Source organism: Acartia tonsa, chromosome 1 (assembly GCF_053477335.1).
Source record: "Acartia tonsa isolate MP-2025a chromosome 1, ASM5347733v1, whole genome shotgun sequence".
Lineage (NCBI taxonomy): Eukaryota > Metazoa > Arthropoda > Copepoda > Calanoida > Acartiidae > Acartia > Acartia tonsa.
Window position 1 is genome coordinate 18,383,522 of NC_137260.1, and position 18,855 is coordinate 18,402,376.

At 30.4% G+C, this 18,855-nt stretch overlaps 2 protein-coding genes across 3 annotated transcripts in view; both read right to left on the bottom strand.

The window, feature by feature from the left end:
• LOC145314481 (luciferin sulfotransferase-like) overlaps positions 1 to 18,855 on the bottom strand; it is a 301,018-nt gene that overhangs the window by 98,167 nt on the left and 183,996 nt on the right. The window lies entirely within an intron of this gene.
• LOC145314240 (tropomyosin-1-like) overlaps positions 1 to 18,855 on the bottom strand; it is an 80,132-nt gene that overhangs the window by 44,933 nt on the left and 16,344 nt on the right. The window contains exons 4-6 of one of the 2 annotated variants that reach the window (XM_080154081.1): positions 18,061 to 18,141; positions 3,902 to 4,363; positions 3,265 to 3,396 (exon numbers count right to left, since the gene is read on the bottom strand). The exons of the other annotated variant lie outside the window; for it this stretch is intronic. Coding sequence (XP_080010207.1) covers positions 3,265 to 3,396; positions 3,902 to 4,363; positions 18,061 to 18,141 — 675 coding nt within the window. The remainder of the gene's footprint in view (positions 1 to 3,264; positions 3,397 to 3,901; positions 4,364 to 18,060; positions 18,142 to 18,855) is intronic. 2 annotated transcript variants of the gene reach the window in all.

Below are 18,855 nucleotides of genomic sequence, written 5' to 3' on the forward strand. Positions count from 1 at the left end.
ACCTAAACATTATAAAAAGGTTTAACAGTAACCAATACTTTAGGACAAATTGAAAACCTACTGGCTTAGCATTAATCTATTGACTTGCAATTAATATTATTGCTTTTAATAAAATTGTTTATAGATCAATAGGTTAACTTTTTCGAAATGTTGTAATAATAGCTAATTTGGTTGATATTGACGTCGAAATTATGTCCATCATTCTGAATTTCAAATAGAATCCCATTAAATATTTAAACCTAATCTAAAATAAAACCAGCACATAGTCTAAAAGGATGAAAAAACAATTTAAAGTTTATAATGAAGACTTTTATCCTAAGTAACTTATACTGTACAAAGCAAGCTGCGTTGACACATTAAACATTGGTGTAATGTGCTTTACATGTGTCAAGTGTGTCTGAGTGTGCAGTGCATGTGCTAATGTGCATTTTAAACAGAAATTAAGGGATAGACAACACCAAGTTTTCAACCAATCATAAATGTTAACAACATTTAGTTTGACTTTTTCTAACCTAATAACAATTACAGCAAAAGCCAGAAGAATATAAACTAGCCTTACAAATAGTAGATACATATTTTTTTTGGTAATTTCTCTTAAAAGCCTCGTCGAACAATTAAATTGAAATTCTCATGACTTTTCGTTGTTTGTTTATTACTTTGGTCAGGTTAGGTTAGGTTGGTTGGGTAACCCTGTAGCCCAGCAGGGTTATATCATAGAAGGGGTAGGCCCCCCAGGGTTAGCGTCCCCCCGCAGCGGTTAGACAAAGGAAAAAACCACTCCCCCTTATTTCCAAAGCATTTCTAGAAAAGAAGGGGTTATCAGTGATCAACAGGTACTATTTGTAAAAGCACCAAATATTTAATTGTCCATTGTCTGATCTCTACATTCCTGATCTTTTTTTAGCCGAAGCATATCGGCACAAAGGACACAGTCACGGACTCTGCATTTTATAGAGGCATCCAGGGATAGGGATTGGGGGTTTGAAAAACTAAATGCTAAACTGTTGTGAGGTTATTCATGGATTATGAGGGATAAGGGAATGGACGATAAATTGATATACATCCACACAATGATGATAAACAAAAATATCCCTTTTGTATATTAAAATTATTGGTTGAAAAGTTTGAACCTATCGATGAAAATTCATCAAAAGAAAACCAAAGTTTTTGAGCCAAAGTGCTTTAAATCTTTCGGGACTAGAATACTTTATAGTCCAATATCCTCTCTCCCCCTGTAGTCATAATATCAATATTAGATAGTAACAATGTTTCACTTTTAGACATCCTGTCGATGTAAACATCAGGTCAAATTGGATCTGTTGAAATAGCTGTTTTTTTCCAAGTAAGAAAGAGCGATGTATAAAAATGTAGACATAATGAAAAGAGATAAAAATAATATTCCATGAAAAAAAAAATTGATGTCGTTTTGGCGCCTGGACACACAGACAAAAAAAACGGTGTTTACACAAAAAAGGAACCTAGTAAAAGTGTATGACTCTGATTATGACGTAAAAAAAAATTAGCCAATAAGAGGCCACTGTAAATTTTACCATTGGTCAATTACAGTGTATACTGGCCTCTCATTGGCTATTTTTTTTACGTCATAATCAGAGTCAGACACTTTTACTAGGTTCCAAAAAAGCTAAAATCATAAAGTTGTTTATCCTTGTCTACTAATATAAAAAAAAGCTTTATTGTAAAGAATTAAAACATATTTAGTATCAAACAATTATTGTTTTTAACTAGCGAAAAAGTTTGGGGCAAATAGTTTATTTTCGGGTACTCAATCCCAGTGCTTATTGCCAGGGAGGAAGGGGGTATTGGACTGTAAATTGTGTAAATTATACTGGTTTCTAAAGGTATAAAAATCCACGTTGTCTGGGGGTGTATACAAATTCACTCTCTGTTATCTTATCCCCTGCCTTATTGCTAAAATGTAAAAAAAGTTGGTAATGCACAAACATAAAAAAATGACACGGAAGCATCTTTTTTTTATAATGGACTTACAAAAAACATTTAAAACATTAAACCATAAAAAGTCGCATAAAAATCTATATTTATATCTATTATCATAGTATAAATATAAGAATGTTACTAAAATAGTTAAATATATTTGTGTCAAATACTTTAGAAGCTTCGTTTTGGTTGTTTTGAATTTTATGGTTTTTCCCAGGGAATTTAGATTGATCCAAAAGGACTTTTAATATTAAAAAAAACCAGAAAAACTTTCAACAAGAACAGACAGACAAACATTGTTATATGAAAAAGCTGCGTGCTCAAAATAATGTTGGAACTGTCGCTAGAGTCATTAATTATGCGCGTGCTATGTCATTTTAACCATCCCAAACCATTCAAAAATATAAGGTGTTTCCTTCACTCAGAAAAAATTGAAAAAAAGGGGGATTTTTAGTGTCATGGAGTGGATACAAACTGAATTAGTAAATTGAAATTTTGGTTTGACTTATTACCTTTACACCCCCCTTGGCTGTATCAAGAGGGTGTATCAAGGGGTGGTAGACCCTTGTCAAAGGGGTGTATAAATAAGAAATGCTAAAGTCTAAAAGTAACTATTAGTGGCGAAGTTTACTAGCGTTATAGATAGACAGACATACAGACATACTAAGAGGAAAATATTTGATTTTCATTAAAATATTTTTTTATGTATAATTCCAAGTTGCTATTACTTATCTTTGTAGAAACATAACTTTTATGTGTATTTTATACAAAAAAAAACGTTGAAAATATACATATTTATATATGACATATATAACTTAGGAATGTTTATGACTTTTTAGAATAGAAAATTTTACAGCTTAGGTCAACTACATTTGTTAAAAAGAAGCTTTTCAAAATTAAGGGTCGGTCAGTACGTCCGTGCAACGGAAAGGTTTTCGAGTAAATTTAGCATGTTAGTATAGTCCTATGATATCAGACTCAATTTTACATATGACAGTATATCATTATTATAAATACAGAAAAATACAAAAATATATATATGTAGATAAAATAATTGTACAAATAAAATATACATAGGAATACAGCAACTGAAGCAATATTATTTGCCTCTTGTATTAAAAAATAAATAAAATTGGGCAATAGCATGATCAATACATATCAATGCACAAATCTATTGATTTTGACTAGCAGAAAAGATGAAAGCTGATATTATTACTTAGATGCCTTATCACTAACATTAAAGACATATACTTTATTTAAATTTATCCAAATAATGAAATTGATACACTTTATAACTGTTTCACCTACCTCTTTCTGTAGCTTCTGAACTGATCTTTCAGCAAACTCTGCCCTTGTCTCTGATTGCTTCAGCTTGGCGGTCATTCTCTTGATCTCCTCCTTGTAATACTCCTCCCTTTGGTTGGCCTTCTCCTCGCTTACCTGGATAGATAGTTAGATAGATAGATAGAGTGATAGATAGATAGATAAACAGGTAGATAGGTATATAGATAAATATTGTCTTTATTTCCCTCTTGTAATATTCCTCTCTTTTTACCTCCTTCTCCATTACCTTAATGGATAGACATATAGAAAGACATACAGTAAGATATACAGAAAGACAGTCAGAAAGACATACAAAAAGAATACAGAAAGGATACAGAAAGACAGCCAGAAAGACATACAGAAAGACATTACCTTAATGGATAGACATACAGAAAGACATACAGTAAGATATACAGAAAGACAGGCAGAAAGACAGTGATAAAGACAGTCAGAAAGACATACAAAAAGACATACAGAAAGACAGCCAGAAAGACAGCCAGAAAGACATACAGAAAGACATTCAGAAAGACATACAAAAAGACATACAGAAAGATATTCAGAAAGACTTACAAAAAGACAGACAAATAGACCGATGAACATCAAATAATTATGAATTTCGTACCTCAAGTGATTTGAGGTTATTTGCGACAACCTTCAACTCCTCCTCCAGCTCAATAATCTTGAACTCGCCGACGCTGGCGCGCTCATCGCTGACCTCCAGGGCGCCCTCGCATTGTGACATCTTCTTGCTCGCCTCGTCATACTTCTTATCCGCCTCTTCCGCCATTTTCTGGGCGTCCTTCAGCTGTTCGGCGAGGCTAAGCATTTTCTTTTCGTCATCGGCGGCGCGATTTTGCAGCACCTTGGCCATACGATCGCTGTTGTCGGCAGTTTCGGCGGCTTTGTCCAGTTTTACAACCGCCAGCTGGCATTTGGTCTGTGTGGTCTCCAGGTCCTCTTCCAGCTCCTGGACGCGGCGGTTAAGACGGTTGAATTCGGCCTCGGCAGCCTGCACGGCAGCCTCCTTTTCGTTTTGCTTCATGGTGGCCACGGCCAACTTCTCGCCGTACACATCAACTTCAACCTACACACATAAAAAATAATTGATAATAATAAAATCTTTGTTACCATCTATAGAATCCAGAAATTTTGAATTTCCATATAAAACTACCATCTCACATCTCAAAAGAAAAAAGTAAAAAAGAACAGGATTGAATTAGGTTGGCCCGGATATCTGGCCAACGTTTGATATCCGGCAAATAACCGGATATCCGGCATTAAAAATCAGCAAGATATCAGGTATCCGGATAATTTCAATATCTGGTATCCGGCCAGATATTGAAAATGGCCGGATATCCGGCCCAACCTTAGTTTGAATATATGTATATTTAAAAGAATTAATGCGTCTTACAGAGCAGCAGTTAAAGAAATCTTGAAATATTGAATTATGCTTAGTATATATTTTTTTTGGGTTAAATATAATTATTTTCAAAATAATATGTTTTTTTTTTTTAACTGCTTATGCTTTTGTTTAAATAATATGTTTGAACCAAAAGATTTCAATTGTCTATTGTCCATTAAACACTATCACTAGAAACTAATATCTACATGCTATGTTTTGATTTCTAGTTTCTTTTCTGTCCATAAAATTAATAGAGTTTTAAAATTGCAAAATGTTTCTTTAGCATTAAAATAAATAAAACATAATACATATTTCTAGTTAGATGTTTTTTTGTTTAAAAATACTTAAATATGCTTAGTTTTAAATAATAGTTTATAAGTGCAATTTCCTAGAAAAGAAAGTCTATCTTTTTTTTTCAAGCGCAGTAGACAAAAAATTGTAATTTGAGAAAGTTAAAAACAAACAGTGTTCACATATTGTTACACTTAGATTCGTTGTTTTTAGGAAAAAATAATAATAGTGGCTTTGGCAAGTAAATAAGTTCGTCTGTCAAAGAGAGTTAAAATAGCACCGTCACAATGAAGAGTCTATATAAGTTATTGTAGGGATACTTAGAATGTGACAAAAAACTTTAATGCTGTTTTTTTGTAGTTTTGTGAGCACACTTAAAAATTAAACAAGTTAATTAGTTCTAAAGAATAAATTCATTGCATTTTATGCTGAGTGCATAGAATTAAATTAGTTAAGTATGTGTTTGTTCATAAGATCTCGACAACTACTGGCCTTTTGGATATACAGTTTAGATCAGTTTTAAAGCTATTCTCTGAAAATAAATAAATCTGTTACCATCTCAATACCTTATTTTTATTCAAATAAAAAAACGATGTGATCGAAGGAATAAGACAATGGCCGATAAATTTATGTACATCCCTAATAATGATACACAAAATTATTCCTTCTGTAGATTACACTTAAGGGTTGTTAAGCCAACGAATTAGAATAGGTTATTTTAAAACTTTGGAAACTAGTGTTATAAACAGCCCAATATCCCCTCCTTCCCTGATGTGATTAATTTCTCACTTACTACTAGTTTTAGGTGTCATCATTTATTAGCGTTCATTAAGAAGGATTAAAACAACATAGGAAGAAGAATAATCATATTTAAAAAAAAACTTTTCTCTTCTGTGCTTCCTATGGCTGCTATCGTTCTTGGTATTATATAATTTAATATTTAAATTTGTTTGTGTACATGCTAATGTAAATTAGGCTGGTTCATTATTTTAACTTTTATTTGTTTTTGGGTAAAGACGAAGTAAAATGCCTGATAAAAATTACATTGTTTGCTAATTAATAATTATGATATAATTTTAATACGGCTTATTTTATTTCAAGCCTTTGGTTTTGAAAAATCAATAAAATGTAGTCAGTCTTTGATGTAGCTAGGTGGGAAAGACATATGTATAGTCGAAGTTTATGATAAAGAGTAGCTGTACTAATCCTATCATAAAAAGCGATAAAGTATTTTTTTGTCTGAAGCTGAAGATTTCAATAACTACTGTAATGATTGAGTTCTCCATTCAAGGGAAGATTTGCATAGGTTCCGGGATTGTTTTAGGCTATTTCATATTTAGATTAAAGTCTTGGAATATTATTAGGCTATCTGTTCCCTCTCTATCATTGCTCCTACATGTTTGAGTCTTAGCCGCTGGTATGAATAAAAATGAAAATATTGAACAATGCTTACATACATATGTGTATGCAAGCAGGAAGGGTAGAAACATCATTAAATTAAATTAAAAGTCATCATGTCCCAGTGTAGCTGGGCATGGATAGGAACATTGAACCTGAAGGAAAACTATTTTGCTTTTAAATTATGCTAATCTAAAAACAAGAATCGTTTAATATTTATTTTATACTATATTTTGGTCAAGATATATAACAAAAAAAATGTTAAGTATGGGAAGAAATTTATACCCACTGAACTAGAACCGGTTCTCAGCCAAATTAAAAATCCTGTATGGCATCGTATTACAAATAAATCAAAATCCGTGGAAAGCTGTCTATAATACGATGCGATAAATAACAATGTTTAATGTTTGATCCCTTCCTTGAGTAAATCTATGTAGCCTAAACATTTGTATGTGCTGTAGTCATATTGTCAAAAAGAATTTATAAATAATCATATTAAACATATGATAAGAGTAAATGTGTTAATTGACCCCTAAATATAGGCAATGCAATATTGTTTACTGAATTATCCATTTATACTTTTATATTATTATTTGTCCATTTATATTAGATCTGTTATTATATATTATATATTTTTACTTGTTTGTTTATTTAATTTAAATGCGAGTCATTTATGAAATGGACATCTGACACAAAACAAATATTTTTCATTTCCTTTTGAATTTTTTTGTATTTAAACTGCTGTGGCTATAAATTTTTGTATGTTAATGAATTCATTTAAGAAATGTAAAAATAAATACGATCCAAAACACAAACAAAAGAAAATGTTTCCTTTCAGAATCGCAACTAATGAGTAAAATGATCTCTGCTTTGGATATTGGACTAAAAATGCATATTCTCCCCAAACTAAAAATTGTTTTTCATCATAAGTGAAAGTGATCACTGTTATTACCACACACTTGCATATTCTAATACTTGCTTATCCTAATATAGTTCTTAGGATAGGTTTTAGGCTATTTTCTGCCCCCTTTTTATAGCTTAGAAAACATAGCCTCTATGTGCAGAAGTTAGTCTTTGGATAATGCATTCCATTTTAAGTGTATCTAAAACTGTTTCTATCTATCTATCCAAGTTTTATCTGTGAGTGTATTATCAGAATGGACAAATATTTCCTTCTAACAAAATTATCATTGTGATCAGTTTTCAAAAAAAATATGAGAAAAGTCAAATAAAAGAATTCTAGTAGACAATTAAAACAGTAACTATATAGAACCTTATTTTTTTACTTTCTATAATTTAGCCATTACTGATAACCAAACCTTTTATTTTCAAGACTTAAATTACGTAATAAAATCCCAGCGGAGCTCTTCTAACCTTTACTTGACCTAACCTAATCTAAAAGCCACAAAAATATTATTTCCAAAAGTTTGTGGTTCAGATACAATATGAGGTAAAACGCCAAAAAAGATTATTTCAGTTTTTCTATGAAAACAAAGAAATATCTTTATTGTACCATTTTTAAGATAGTATATTTTTTTTAAAAACTGTTTCCCCAATTTTGTCCACAACTCTACATATATGTCCCTAAAATGTTCCACGCTCGGCTTTCTTTTTCATTATTCTCCCTGCATTCTTACATATAAGGTATTAGAAATAGAGTAAGGCAATTAATTATATAGATGTTTAATCCAGACAACTAACTTCCCAAGTGGTGGGGACCTTTTTCGTCTTGTAGCAAATTTATTTATGTTCTTTTGTAGCGACTCGGCTGTGTTTATATTTCCGACTCTATTTGCTAATACTCAAAATTGAAAGTCGGCATAGGTTCCCCAACTTGTGGGTAGAATTACATATAGAGCATGCCCCCTCTATTCTTTTACTTAAATGTTATCCATATTATTGTGAATATTTCATTTAAGCATTGTCCTATTGTCCTTTTCGTGGCAACGCCCCTTAAGCGGCGTTTCTTTGTATTTTCACAAAAGCTTTTCTTCTATTTCTACCCCCTGCCGCAGGCTTTAACCCTGCAAGGCAATCACCTAACCCAAAAAAACTTATCAAAAGCCATTTTGAAAATACGACAAATCGGCCCTTAAGAAGCATTGCCACGAAAGGGACTATACCCTTATTTATGAGTTAAAATTTAATTTTAGTAGGCAAATATATCAAGTGCATCACTCTATTTCTAATATCTTTAATTGTAAGTCATTTGTATTAGAATTTATACATTTGTGTCTTCGTCTGCATGAATAAAGGGAATGTAAACCTAGATAATAATATAGAATGCCTTTCTAAAATAATTGCTTTGTAATAACCGGATCATGGAAAGAAAACGAAACAGCGGATTTCGTTTTATTTTCACAGTGGCTTTTCTCCTATTTCAAGCCCTTGCGGAAGGCTCTAATCCTGCGGGGCAATTATTAACATTCATCTAACCTAACCTAAAATAACCTATCAAAAGCTACTGTTAAAATACGACGAAACCCGCTACTTCGTATCCTTCCTTGATCTAAATAATCTTAAATAATAAGCTTAATTTTGGTTTATAAAACTGATGTTATAAAACTTTCCTGGACCTTTGCTTTGAAGGGGAGCCTTTTGAGCAGTTAGCAAGATTACAATAGACACACAGACAGACATATTGTTACTTTTATATATGGAAAACACCCTCCTTGCAATTTTAAAAATAAATGAACCTCGTAAAAGTGTCTAACTATGACGTCAGAAAAAAATAACAATTAACCAATGAGAAGCCAGTATTCACTGTAATTGACAAATGATAAAATATATAGCGGTCTCTCATTGGTTAATTATTAACTTTTTCTGACGTCATAGTCAGACACTTTTACTGGGTTCAAATAAATTCTTAATCTCATTGATTTTCATTTATCCATGATTGAATATGTGTGTGTGCGTTTGTGTGTTTGTGTGTGTGTGAGTGTGTGTATAAGTGTGTGTGTGAGTGTGTGTATAAGTGTGTGTGTGTGAATGTATGAGTTGTTGTGAAGGTTAAGGTTATGAAGCGCCAGGCTAGAAGAGATGAAAAGATGAGCAGAGCACAATCACAACACAAAAATGGAGATCAAAAGGATGATTTTTCTCTTCATTTTACTATGAGTTAAAAATGGCTAAAAACATTTATCGTAAAGGATAAAACAATAAACAATAAATTGAATTGCGACCCTAATCTAAGTTATTGAATGAAAAGTTTAAACCTAAAAATTCAATAAAAGCACAAACAGTTTTTAAGCCAACGAATATAATCAATTCAAACAATTTGGAAATCTGAAATAATGAAAGGGCGATAAATAACCCCCACCCCCTAGAATCATGTGTGTAAAATTCTGCCTTTGGTGGTTAATTGGTTTAAGGTAATAATCAAGAATACTACAATTAGAAGAATGTATACGATTCATACTAACATCTACTAGATTTAAAGTCTATTAGAAAAAAATCAACAATTTATTTGTATTTAAAAATTTGTTCAATTCTGGAATATTGTAGATTTTTAGATTGTAAAGAACTTTTCCCGACTACAACAGAACTTATATGGAATTAGAATTATAAAATGTTCCTTAAAAATAACAAGTCTATAATAAAAAAAACAACCTAAAAGAAAAATCTAATTATTTTTAAAAAGAAAATTCATATTAATCATTTTATTTAAAGAACCCTTAAGGTCTAAAATTTGAAATAATTCTAAATTAGATTAATAAGAATTTACTTTAGTCTCAATAATAATTACTTTAATATCTTAAAAGTAAAATTTTTATCATAAATTCTACTGTAGAGTGTAAAATATTTTGCTATTCTTAATAATTTGTTGTATTTGAATAAAACTATAGAATTTAAAGTAGATTATCATTGAAAATTAAATTGTTGATTCTTTTCAAGATCAAATTTGCTTATTTATTTAGAATCCAGACACCAACAATAAGAGCAAGGTTAAGTGGCTATTGTTGAACAGGGATAATTAAGTTCCAGAGTAGCTTAGCTATTCACGGTTAAAAAACAGCAATTGTCAACATGAAGGTTAAATGGAAAATACGATGCGATGAATAACTATAACTGAATTAATAGAATCAATGATCTTATTTTAAAATATGATATCAATATAAGGACATTCTTTGCTAAATTCTTTTAAAACAAGGATAAACAGCTCCATTGACAATAGTTTTATAAAATGGTATTACATACATTTTATTATTTTGACTAATTAAATGATAAAACTAAAAATTTATTAATTTTGAAAGAATAAATTTTAGTGTTAGATGATGACCAAAAATTTGACTTTTTGGTTAAAAGTTCTTAAATAAAGTGCCTGCAAAAGCATTCAAAAGTCAAATTGAATAAAACAAAACAAATTGTATAGTAGGTCCGCTTGTAAAATATTCTAAAATTGCAATTTACTGCTTGACTAATTTTTTGAGAATAAATGATTGTAAATTATATATTTCATCTTGAAATATAATCCAAATAGGGGAAAGAGATATTATAACAAAAGAAAAACTAAATATTAAGTAATTTTTTTTCCAGGCATATAAAACGGAAAGAAATACATCTTAAATAAAATATAAGAAAATAGTTGTTATACATAAAGATTAAAATTAAATGTTGTTTTCGTTTTGCCTAAAAGTTTGAGCTCAAAAGTGTTTATCCCTATTGCTGAATCAAAAACATTGCATTTATTATTGATTTATAGTTTAGCAGTAAATTATGAATATGGATTTTTTGTCAGTACAATGCTTCGTCCCTAGCTCTGATCTACAACCCAGCTAAATAGCCTAAAACCTACCATGGACTAAACCAAGCTTTCAGAAAATGCTGTCCAAACAGCCTAACCGTTGACGTAACTATATAAACACAACATGAACTGAGGAGCCGGCTCCGAAAATTGAAATTCACAGTGTATTATAAGTAAACTTTACTTAATAAATTACATTATGTTTTTAACAAAAACTAAGAAACTTTTAATTTAAGAACTTGCCTTGAAGAAATTCGAGTGCAGTTTTTATGAATACATAGTTAGGTCAGTGGATGAAAATTCTATTATCCTTCAAGTTCTAAGTTACAAATTTTGCCTTAAGTATCATGCAGATGAAGAGATGGTTAAATTACAATTTATTCTCTATAGTCATTTCCCTCATGCATTTTACTTCAATAGAAATTCGTTTCACTTTTGAGAAAGTTAATGCAATTTCTTATTTTTTTCTTTGGAAGCGTAGCTTATATTAATTTACCCTTCTTCTTATAAACTTTGTTTTCATAAATTTAAAAAAATTGCTACAAATACAACTCATCCTGTTATATAAATATCTTCTTGTCTGAAGCTTAAGATTTCAATAAGAACTGTACTGATTGAGTAACTTCACAAAGGTCCTGGGATGGTTTTGACTATTTGATGGCCTTGGGAAGGGTTCAGGCTATTTTTATGCTCCCATCATGTTCGCTTCAAATACAGACCCACTAGATGCTAGAGGCACAGACGCTAGTAATAAATAAAACTATAATTCTTGTATTAAGAAAGACTTTATAACCGAAAAATTTATAATTTTCATGGAAGCTTCAAATTAAAAAATTTAATCAATACCCGTTTTTTTGTACCTATTAAAGTTGTGATGTAAAGCTGCACTATAGATATATAATCATTCTTGTTAAAGTTTAAACAAGTGCATTTGTGTGAATAATTTATGATTTTTATAACTTTTTTTAAATTAAAAAAATATATAATTCTAAATTATGTCGAATGTAACATTTAGATTATAATACAAATTGCAATTAACTTATCAAAAAAGAAGGTTAAACGTTGTCACTTTTTAGTAAAATTAGCGGCGTTGCTACTAGCATTTAGGAGATCTGTATTTGAAGGGGCAGTGAATGGCTAGAAAAATAGCTAAAAACCATCCCAAGACTTAAATTTGAAATAATAAAGCTTTAAACTATAACAGGACGAATTAGTGAGACCTTAAGCTTCAGATAAAAAGACATTAATGCATTATATAATAGGATAGCTAAACTATAAATATAAATGTCCGTCCATTCGTCAATTAAAAAATATTACATAAAAATATTAATTCTTTTTGAAAATAAGCCTATCTTTTATTTACATTAGATTTGCAACGAATAATTTATTGAATTGTAAATGTTTATTTGCAATAAAATAAAACTAACGGATAACATCCTTGTAGATTTAATGGTGGACCTATCACCCCCCCCCCCTTTGTCTTTTAGTTGGATTTGTAGAAAACTTTTTGATGAACAGAGACTGCCTTTACAGAGGTCATTAGGGACCATACAATTTTATATAAACCGTTAAAAGATAATTGAAAAGTTTTCAGTAATGGTTGTAAATATATATTTTTACAATGAAAAATAAGTTGGCGGGATTTATTTGTAATCAGTTGATTGATAAAAGGAATTTTACCAATAAAACTTAACCTTGTAAACCTTAGGTTTAAATAATATAACGGTCGATATTATGAAATACATTACAAGTTATCAAAAATCTCGTCCTTGGACTTTAGGTATAAGACATGGGGGAAGATTTTTTGTATGCTAATGACCTATTCTTTTTTCTTGCTGAAGCCCCTGTCAATCACATGACGATACTAAGTTAGCTATGATCACTTTTATCTAATCTAAACCACTAAACAACTTTCATGTTTTATCAAATTAAAGTGTCAGATTTCTTTTTCAATTTTAATAACTCAGCTTAAAAAATGATAAAATTGAGGAAGAATGCATCATTTTATCGTCTGAATAAACAGCATGCAAATATTATTTTCCATATCCCTACCCAACCAAATGTAACCAAAATTCTAGTGTGGTGTGTAGTGTGTATTACACTTTTTCAAACATTTTAGGTTTTACAATTGCAGAAATAAAATAGGCCTAAAAATTACTCCAATTTGCAAAGGTTTAAAGGGTAAAAATTTTTTACATAAAACTTTCAAAGTTAAAAATGATAACAAGCAACAAAACAGGGTTTCATCAAGTTGTTTGGTATAGTTTTTCAATTGATCCTACTATTGAAAAAAACAGTGAAATACACCTCCACCCTTAATTTTGATTAATTAAAAAAGATAAAATGGGGAGGGGTTTCCGTTCACTATAAGTACTTTGAGGGAAAGCAACGTTTAGTCTCTTTTTACCTTCTCAAAAAGGACGAATTAAGTGTCTATCTTTAAAACTTGCGCATAGGGAGGTTAAATTGTGTGCTTGATGTGCAAAAATAAGAGGGCAACACATTTATACATGTCTCTATGCACAAGAGGAATGGGACTGCAACATTTTTTTTAACATTTATGCAGCTTTGTACACCTTAATAATAAAATATCGTAAGATAGTTAAAAGTCCTAATTTTCCAGTTAAGATTTTATAATAAGATAAGAAAAGTTAACTTAAGAAATCATTTTTTCGTTTTACTTTACATAAAATAGCGTAGTCAATTAATTGTAAAGTTGCAAAAGACTAAACTAAATTTGAAACTGAACCTTGCAGACCAAAAATGTACAAATCCATAAGCAGCCTAATATAAATAGTTGCTACAGAGATAGAATATAGAAAGTTTGCTGTATGTTTTTTTTTAAATGCGGACATTTAAAAAGGAAATAGACTTCTATATTTTTCAAGAAAATCTTCAATATCACACAAAGAAGATATTATCAGAAGAGGAATTTTTGTTGTTGACATGCAAATAAAAGAAGTAAACCATAGATAAATATAGATACAAAACTAGTCCCAATATTAAATTCATTTATAAAATTGTTTTTTTATTTTTTCATTTTATTGCAAAATAAGAATACACTGAATTATATGACTGAAAAGAAAAAGGCATGATCTAATTCAATGAAAACAATCCAATAATTTATGATACATGGACGTCCCAGGGAGGAGGGGAGTTAAGGTTTTTACCCCCTCTCCCACACTTGAATTACCCCCCCCCCTCCCTCAAAAAAACCCTTAAATGTCTTTAAATGATTACATTCTATTCTTTAATCTATGTTAAAGTGTAGTAAATGGTCAATGTGTTGTATGTATATGCTATTTCATTGCAAATATTAGCCTTTGCATACGTATTTTTTTCTTTGCCTAAAAATGGAAAAAAACACCTCTCAAGGTCGCGAGCATTTTTGCGGATATAAATTTTGTCGCTGTTTTTTTTGTAGCAAATTCAGGGAGAATATTGTGCAATCCTTTCCGCATATAATTTCAAAGGCATAATTTTTTTTTCTCTCGCAAAAAGACACTTTATTTAAAGCAAATAATTAAAGTTGTTTAATATTGATAAAATGTAAACAGAGTATACGTTTTTGTCGTTAATTCAGGTTGCTAATATAGTCCTTTAGTAATTGGACAATATGTTTCTCCATGGTCTGGGGAGAGGAAATGGTAAAGTTAAAAGGAGGGGGGGGGGGGGAGATTTAGAGAGGTATCGGTATATTAGCAAACATTGAGAAACATTTTACCAGGGTATGCTAGAATAACTCACAGTAACCACGTATTCTAAATCCATGTTTATGCGATAATTAATAGTTATTTCTCGCATCGTATTATAAACGGCTTTCCGCGGATATAGAATGTACAATTCGAAGGCACCGGCTAAAAATACTGGTTTTAATCTTATGATTGTACATTTTTATATTCGTAGAAAGCTGGATATAATAACATGCTAGACATAGTTTTTTCGTATGGATGAGAACCGGTTCCTATCCACCGGATTCGAATGAATACGAGAAATATAATTAGAAAGTGTAGATCCCCAATCCTTTAACTGGGCCAGTAGGAAAATAGTGCAGGAATAATAAGACCATATCATTGTTTTGAAAGTGTAAATAAGATAAAAAAAAATATAAAACTTCATAGAAAAAGAAAGCGATGTGATGGTTTGCCTAAACTAACGACCAAAGTACCGACAAACCTACTATTGGCGTACATTAACTTTGCTTTTAGAAATATAAGCTTATTCGTAAACAATCTGTGTAGTCGACTAAAGAATTATAAAAATTTAATTGGCCTCTTAAAATTCAAAAGAATCCTAGAAATGTCAATTGTGTCAATTCTCGTTTAAAACATGCATCGTTAGAAAACATCCAAAATAAAATAGAAAAAAGATACAACATTTAGTATTAGAAGTTTTGGATTATTCTAAATCTTTAAGAATCTTAAGCCAAAATAGTTCTTAAAATAAGTAGTGCAGTTATTACAAACCTTTTATCAACTCTATGCATTAAAATTCAAATCAATACTATTTTTACTATGAAATATAAACCTTATCGTGACATTGTCATAATATATTTAGAGTTTTGACATTGCTTGTTTTTAAAATGAACTAGCTAGCTAGGTGGACGGAAGAGCAAGCCCTAGTTGTAAAGCAGCTAAGCTTTTCTATAAAAGAAGAATTAAAAGAAAGTGATGGGATTTATCAACATGCTTCAATCTAAACACTCCTTTTTTTCTATAACAAGAACGATACTTCAATTATATTTTTCAGCGGAGCTATTATAATTTATGCAAACACGAAAAAAATTTCAAGAAAAATCATATTCATAAATCATAATACATCCTAATAAAATTTGATGTATCTTTAATTATCGCAGTAAAATTATCATCTTAAGAAATGAGTTATTTTAGGGATTGCCCTAAAGATTGCAATAAAAAGGTGAAAAAAATCTTTATTTTCAAAATAGTTTTATTACCTAGGTTAGCAAAGCAAGCTAATTAATGTTAAAAGTTCACGGTTGCCGAATTTGATATTAGATAATTTTCATTATAATTTTGGATGGTGGGTAAGTAAAAGAAAAATCGTATCTTTTAACAATACTTTTGTTGGAAATTTTGGCAGTATTAAAAGAAAACTTACAAGCCTATTTTATTTGTTTTGTTCGGTTACTGAATAATTTGTTTAAACAAGTTTTTTTTGCAGTGAATAATAATATTATAATACAAATAATAGAGTAATATAAAAAATCCAACAGACAAAATAAAAAATAAGAGGTAGCTCTCTTGCACTACCGGCAATTTTGAGAACCCGCCGCAAAATGCTCTGACTGCTAAAATCTGCCAAAATTGCATAAATTTTCCTATGTTTATTAATGGACGCAATCGTCCTTGTCATAATAACTCTAATACTTTTTACACATAGGGGAGTGTTTTTGGCAAATTATATTTTGGAAAGCTATTCTGCACAACAAAACGCACGGTCCATAGCGCGCGTTTTTAGCGCACTATGGTTATTAAGAATAATGCGCTATTGTGCAGTAATTGCTTTATTAGTAGCGAGGCAACTATATACCTTGCTTTGTCCGTTTTAAGATTAAGATTAAGATTAAGTTATAACAATACATAAGCTTTCATTTCTAATCCATTTAAAATAAGAATTATTTAGACCAAACGTGTGAATTTTCTGATTATTATTTTACAATTTCTGGTCGTACAAAAATATACTGTATTTAAAAAAGACTTAATTAAAGAAGGGTAAATTACAGAAAATTAGTTATTCCTTTTAATTGAAATACATACTAGCTTTGTAACTGTATGATCCTTGTTAATACAGAAGAAGGGTCGACTACAGAAAGCTAGCACTTATAGTTATTACTTTTGGCACTTTTTTCTGCAATGATTACTATTTTTGTTTTAGGTGTTCTCTTCTTTGATAAGACTTTTAATCATCCGAATAGCTATTATTTAATTTCAATTTTTTTATTGTTTTAATTGTGCTCCAAAATCTATGATAACGACCCAAATTGGCTTTGCGCTTTGAGGAAGCATTTTCTTTTAAGACTAAAGCCATTCGGCCCAAATCTGTTATGAGAAAACTTCATAAAATCTTCAACCTCCCCCCCCCTCCCAAAAAAAAAACTTCACAGCTTGCTATTTAATTGGGGAAGGAATGTTTTATCTTCCAATTACTTATTTTTACTTCCTAAAGTTTATGCTGAAAAACGTGGACATTCTCTGTTAATGGTTTTCCAATGATTATTGCTTATGCGCTTTTGTTTGCAAATAAAGGCTAAAACAGTTATCATGGAGTTTTCACAAAACAGCAATTAAGAGCAGATGATTAATCAATGTTTCTTATAATATTTCTATACATTGTACAAAAAGGTAACCAACTCTTCCACGCTTCAAAAAGATCTTCTCAACAAATTTGGACAAACAGTTTAAAAATCTATTGTGTTTATGTTCGCTAAAAAAATTATTGGATTTATGTAGAAACACTACACTATTTTTTCGTTTTTAGAAAGCCTTTTCTTTCTTTTCAATTAAGTAAAATCAGCTTTTTTACTTCTATTAGTTGTTAAAGAAAGTTTAAATGACACAACTAATTGCTGCTCTGTAAGACGCTAGACAAATTGATATAAAGACTGAACAAGGATAATGAATTAAACAATAGTGTAGCAAAAGCTTTTTTTTCTATAGTTTATCATGTCCTGTAAACTTTTATAGTCCCTTAAAGTATTAACTTTATCTTTGTTTATCATATCTACAGCATAATATTGCGTATAGCCTACTCAAGAAACATCATATATTTTTGACAGTTGAAAAATTAGAGAAAAAAATGCTTTCTTCAAATGTAACATTCATCAAAGGGAGAGTTTTAAATCTTTTATAAAGAAATGAGTTTGACTGGACATACAACATGAACCAACAAAAGAGTAGCAGCGTACTACAATGATAAAAAAACTTACCTCCAAAGTTTTGAGTTTGTTGTTGAGCTCATTGACCTCCTCCTCAGTTTTGTTCTGCCTGATCCTGGCATCTTTCATAGCCTAAACAACAAGATCACCTTGTCAAATTTCAAAATTATGAAAATCTAACGACGCAGTTATATTTTTTGGGTGCTATTCCGCAAAGTGGATAGCGAGAACTGAGTCTCGCCACCTTATTTTTAAAATAAATGGGTAGGTAGTTTTCTCCCATGAATAACTTCTGGAGGGGCCCTTACCTTGCGTAACTACCCTGTACCCAATATAACCTAACCTTTTCTGATTTGAAGTATAAAACAATCAAAGAAAAACTACATCCTCCCTAATTTTCACTTGATTTTGACGGGGTAAGGGGGTTTTATGATTAAACTTGCAATTTACGGAAAATCTTTATGTTTATGTTTAGTTATCCCTCAAACACAAAACGATTAATTCTTTTGTTTTGTCTATTTCTATATCTATCATATTCAACTGTTCTAAAACTAACTTTCAAAATAGATCTATATATCTATTTGTTTTGACTATCTAAATGTCTATGATGAATCATTTCAGAAATAAACTTACCTTTTTACAACACAAAGTCAATAGATTATGGTATTCTCATTTCTTTCATATAAATATGTTTTAGGTCTTCAATATGCATAAACATTCCATGCATTTTATTTCCATATCCCTGCACTGATAAAAATATTTTCCAAGAAATCAATCTTTTTTCATATTGTACTCCAAAGTTAGTACTCTCCAGATAGACTAGAAAGAATATTAGGAAAGCAGGAA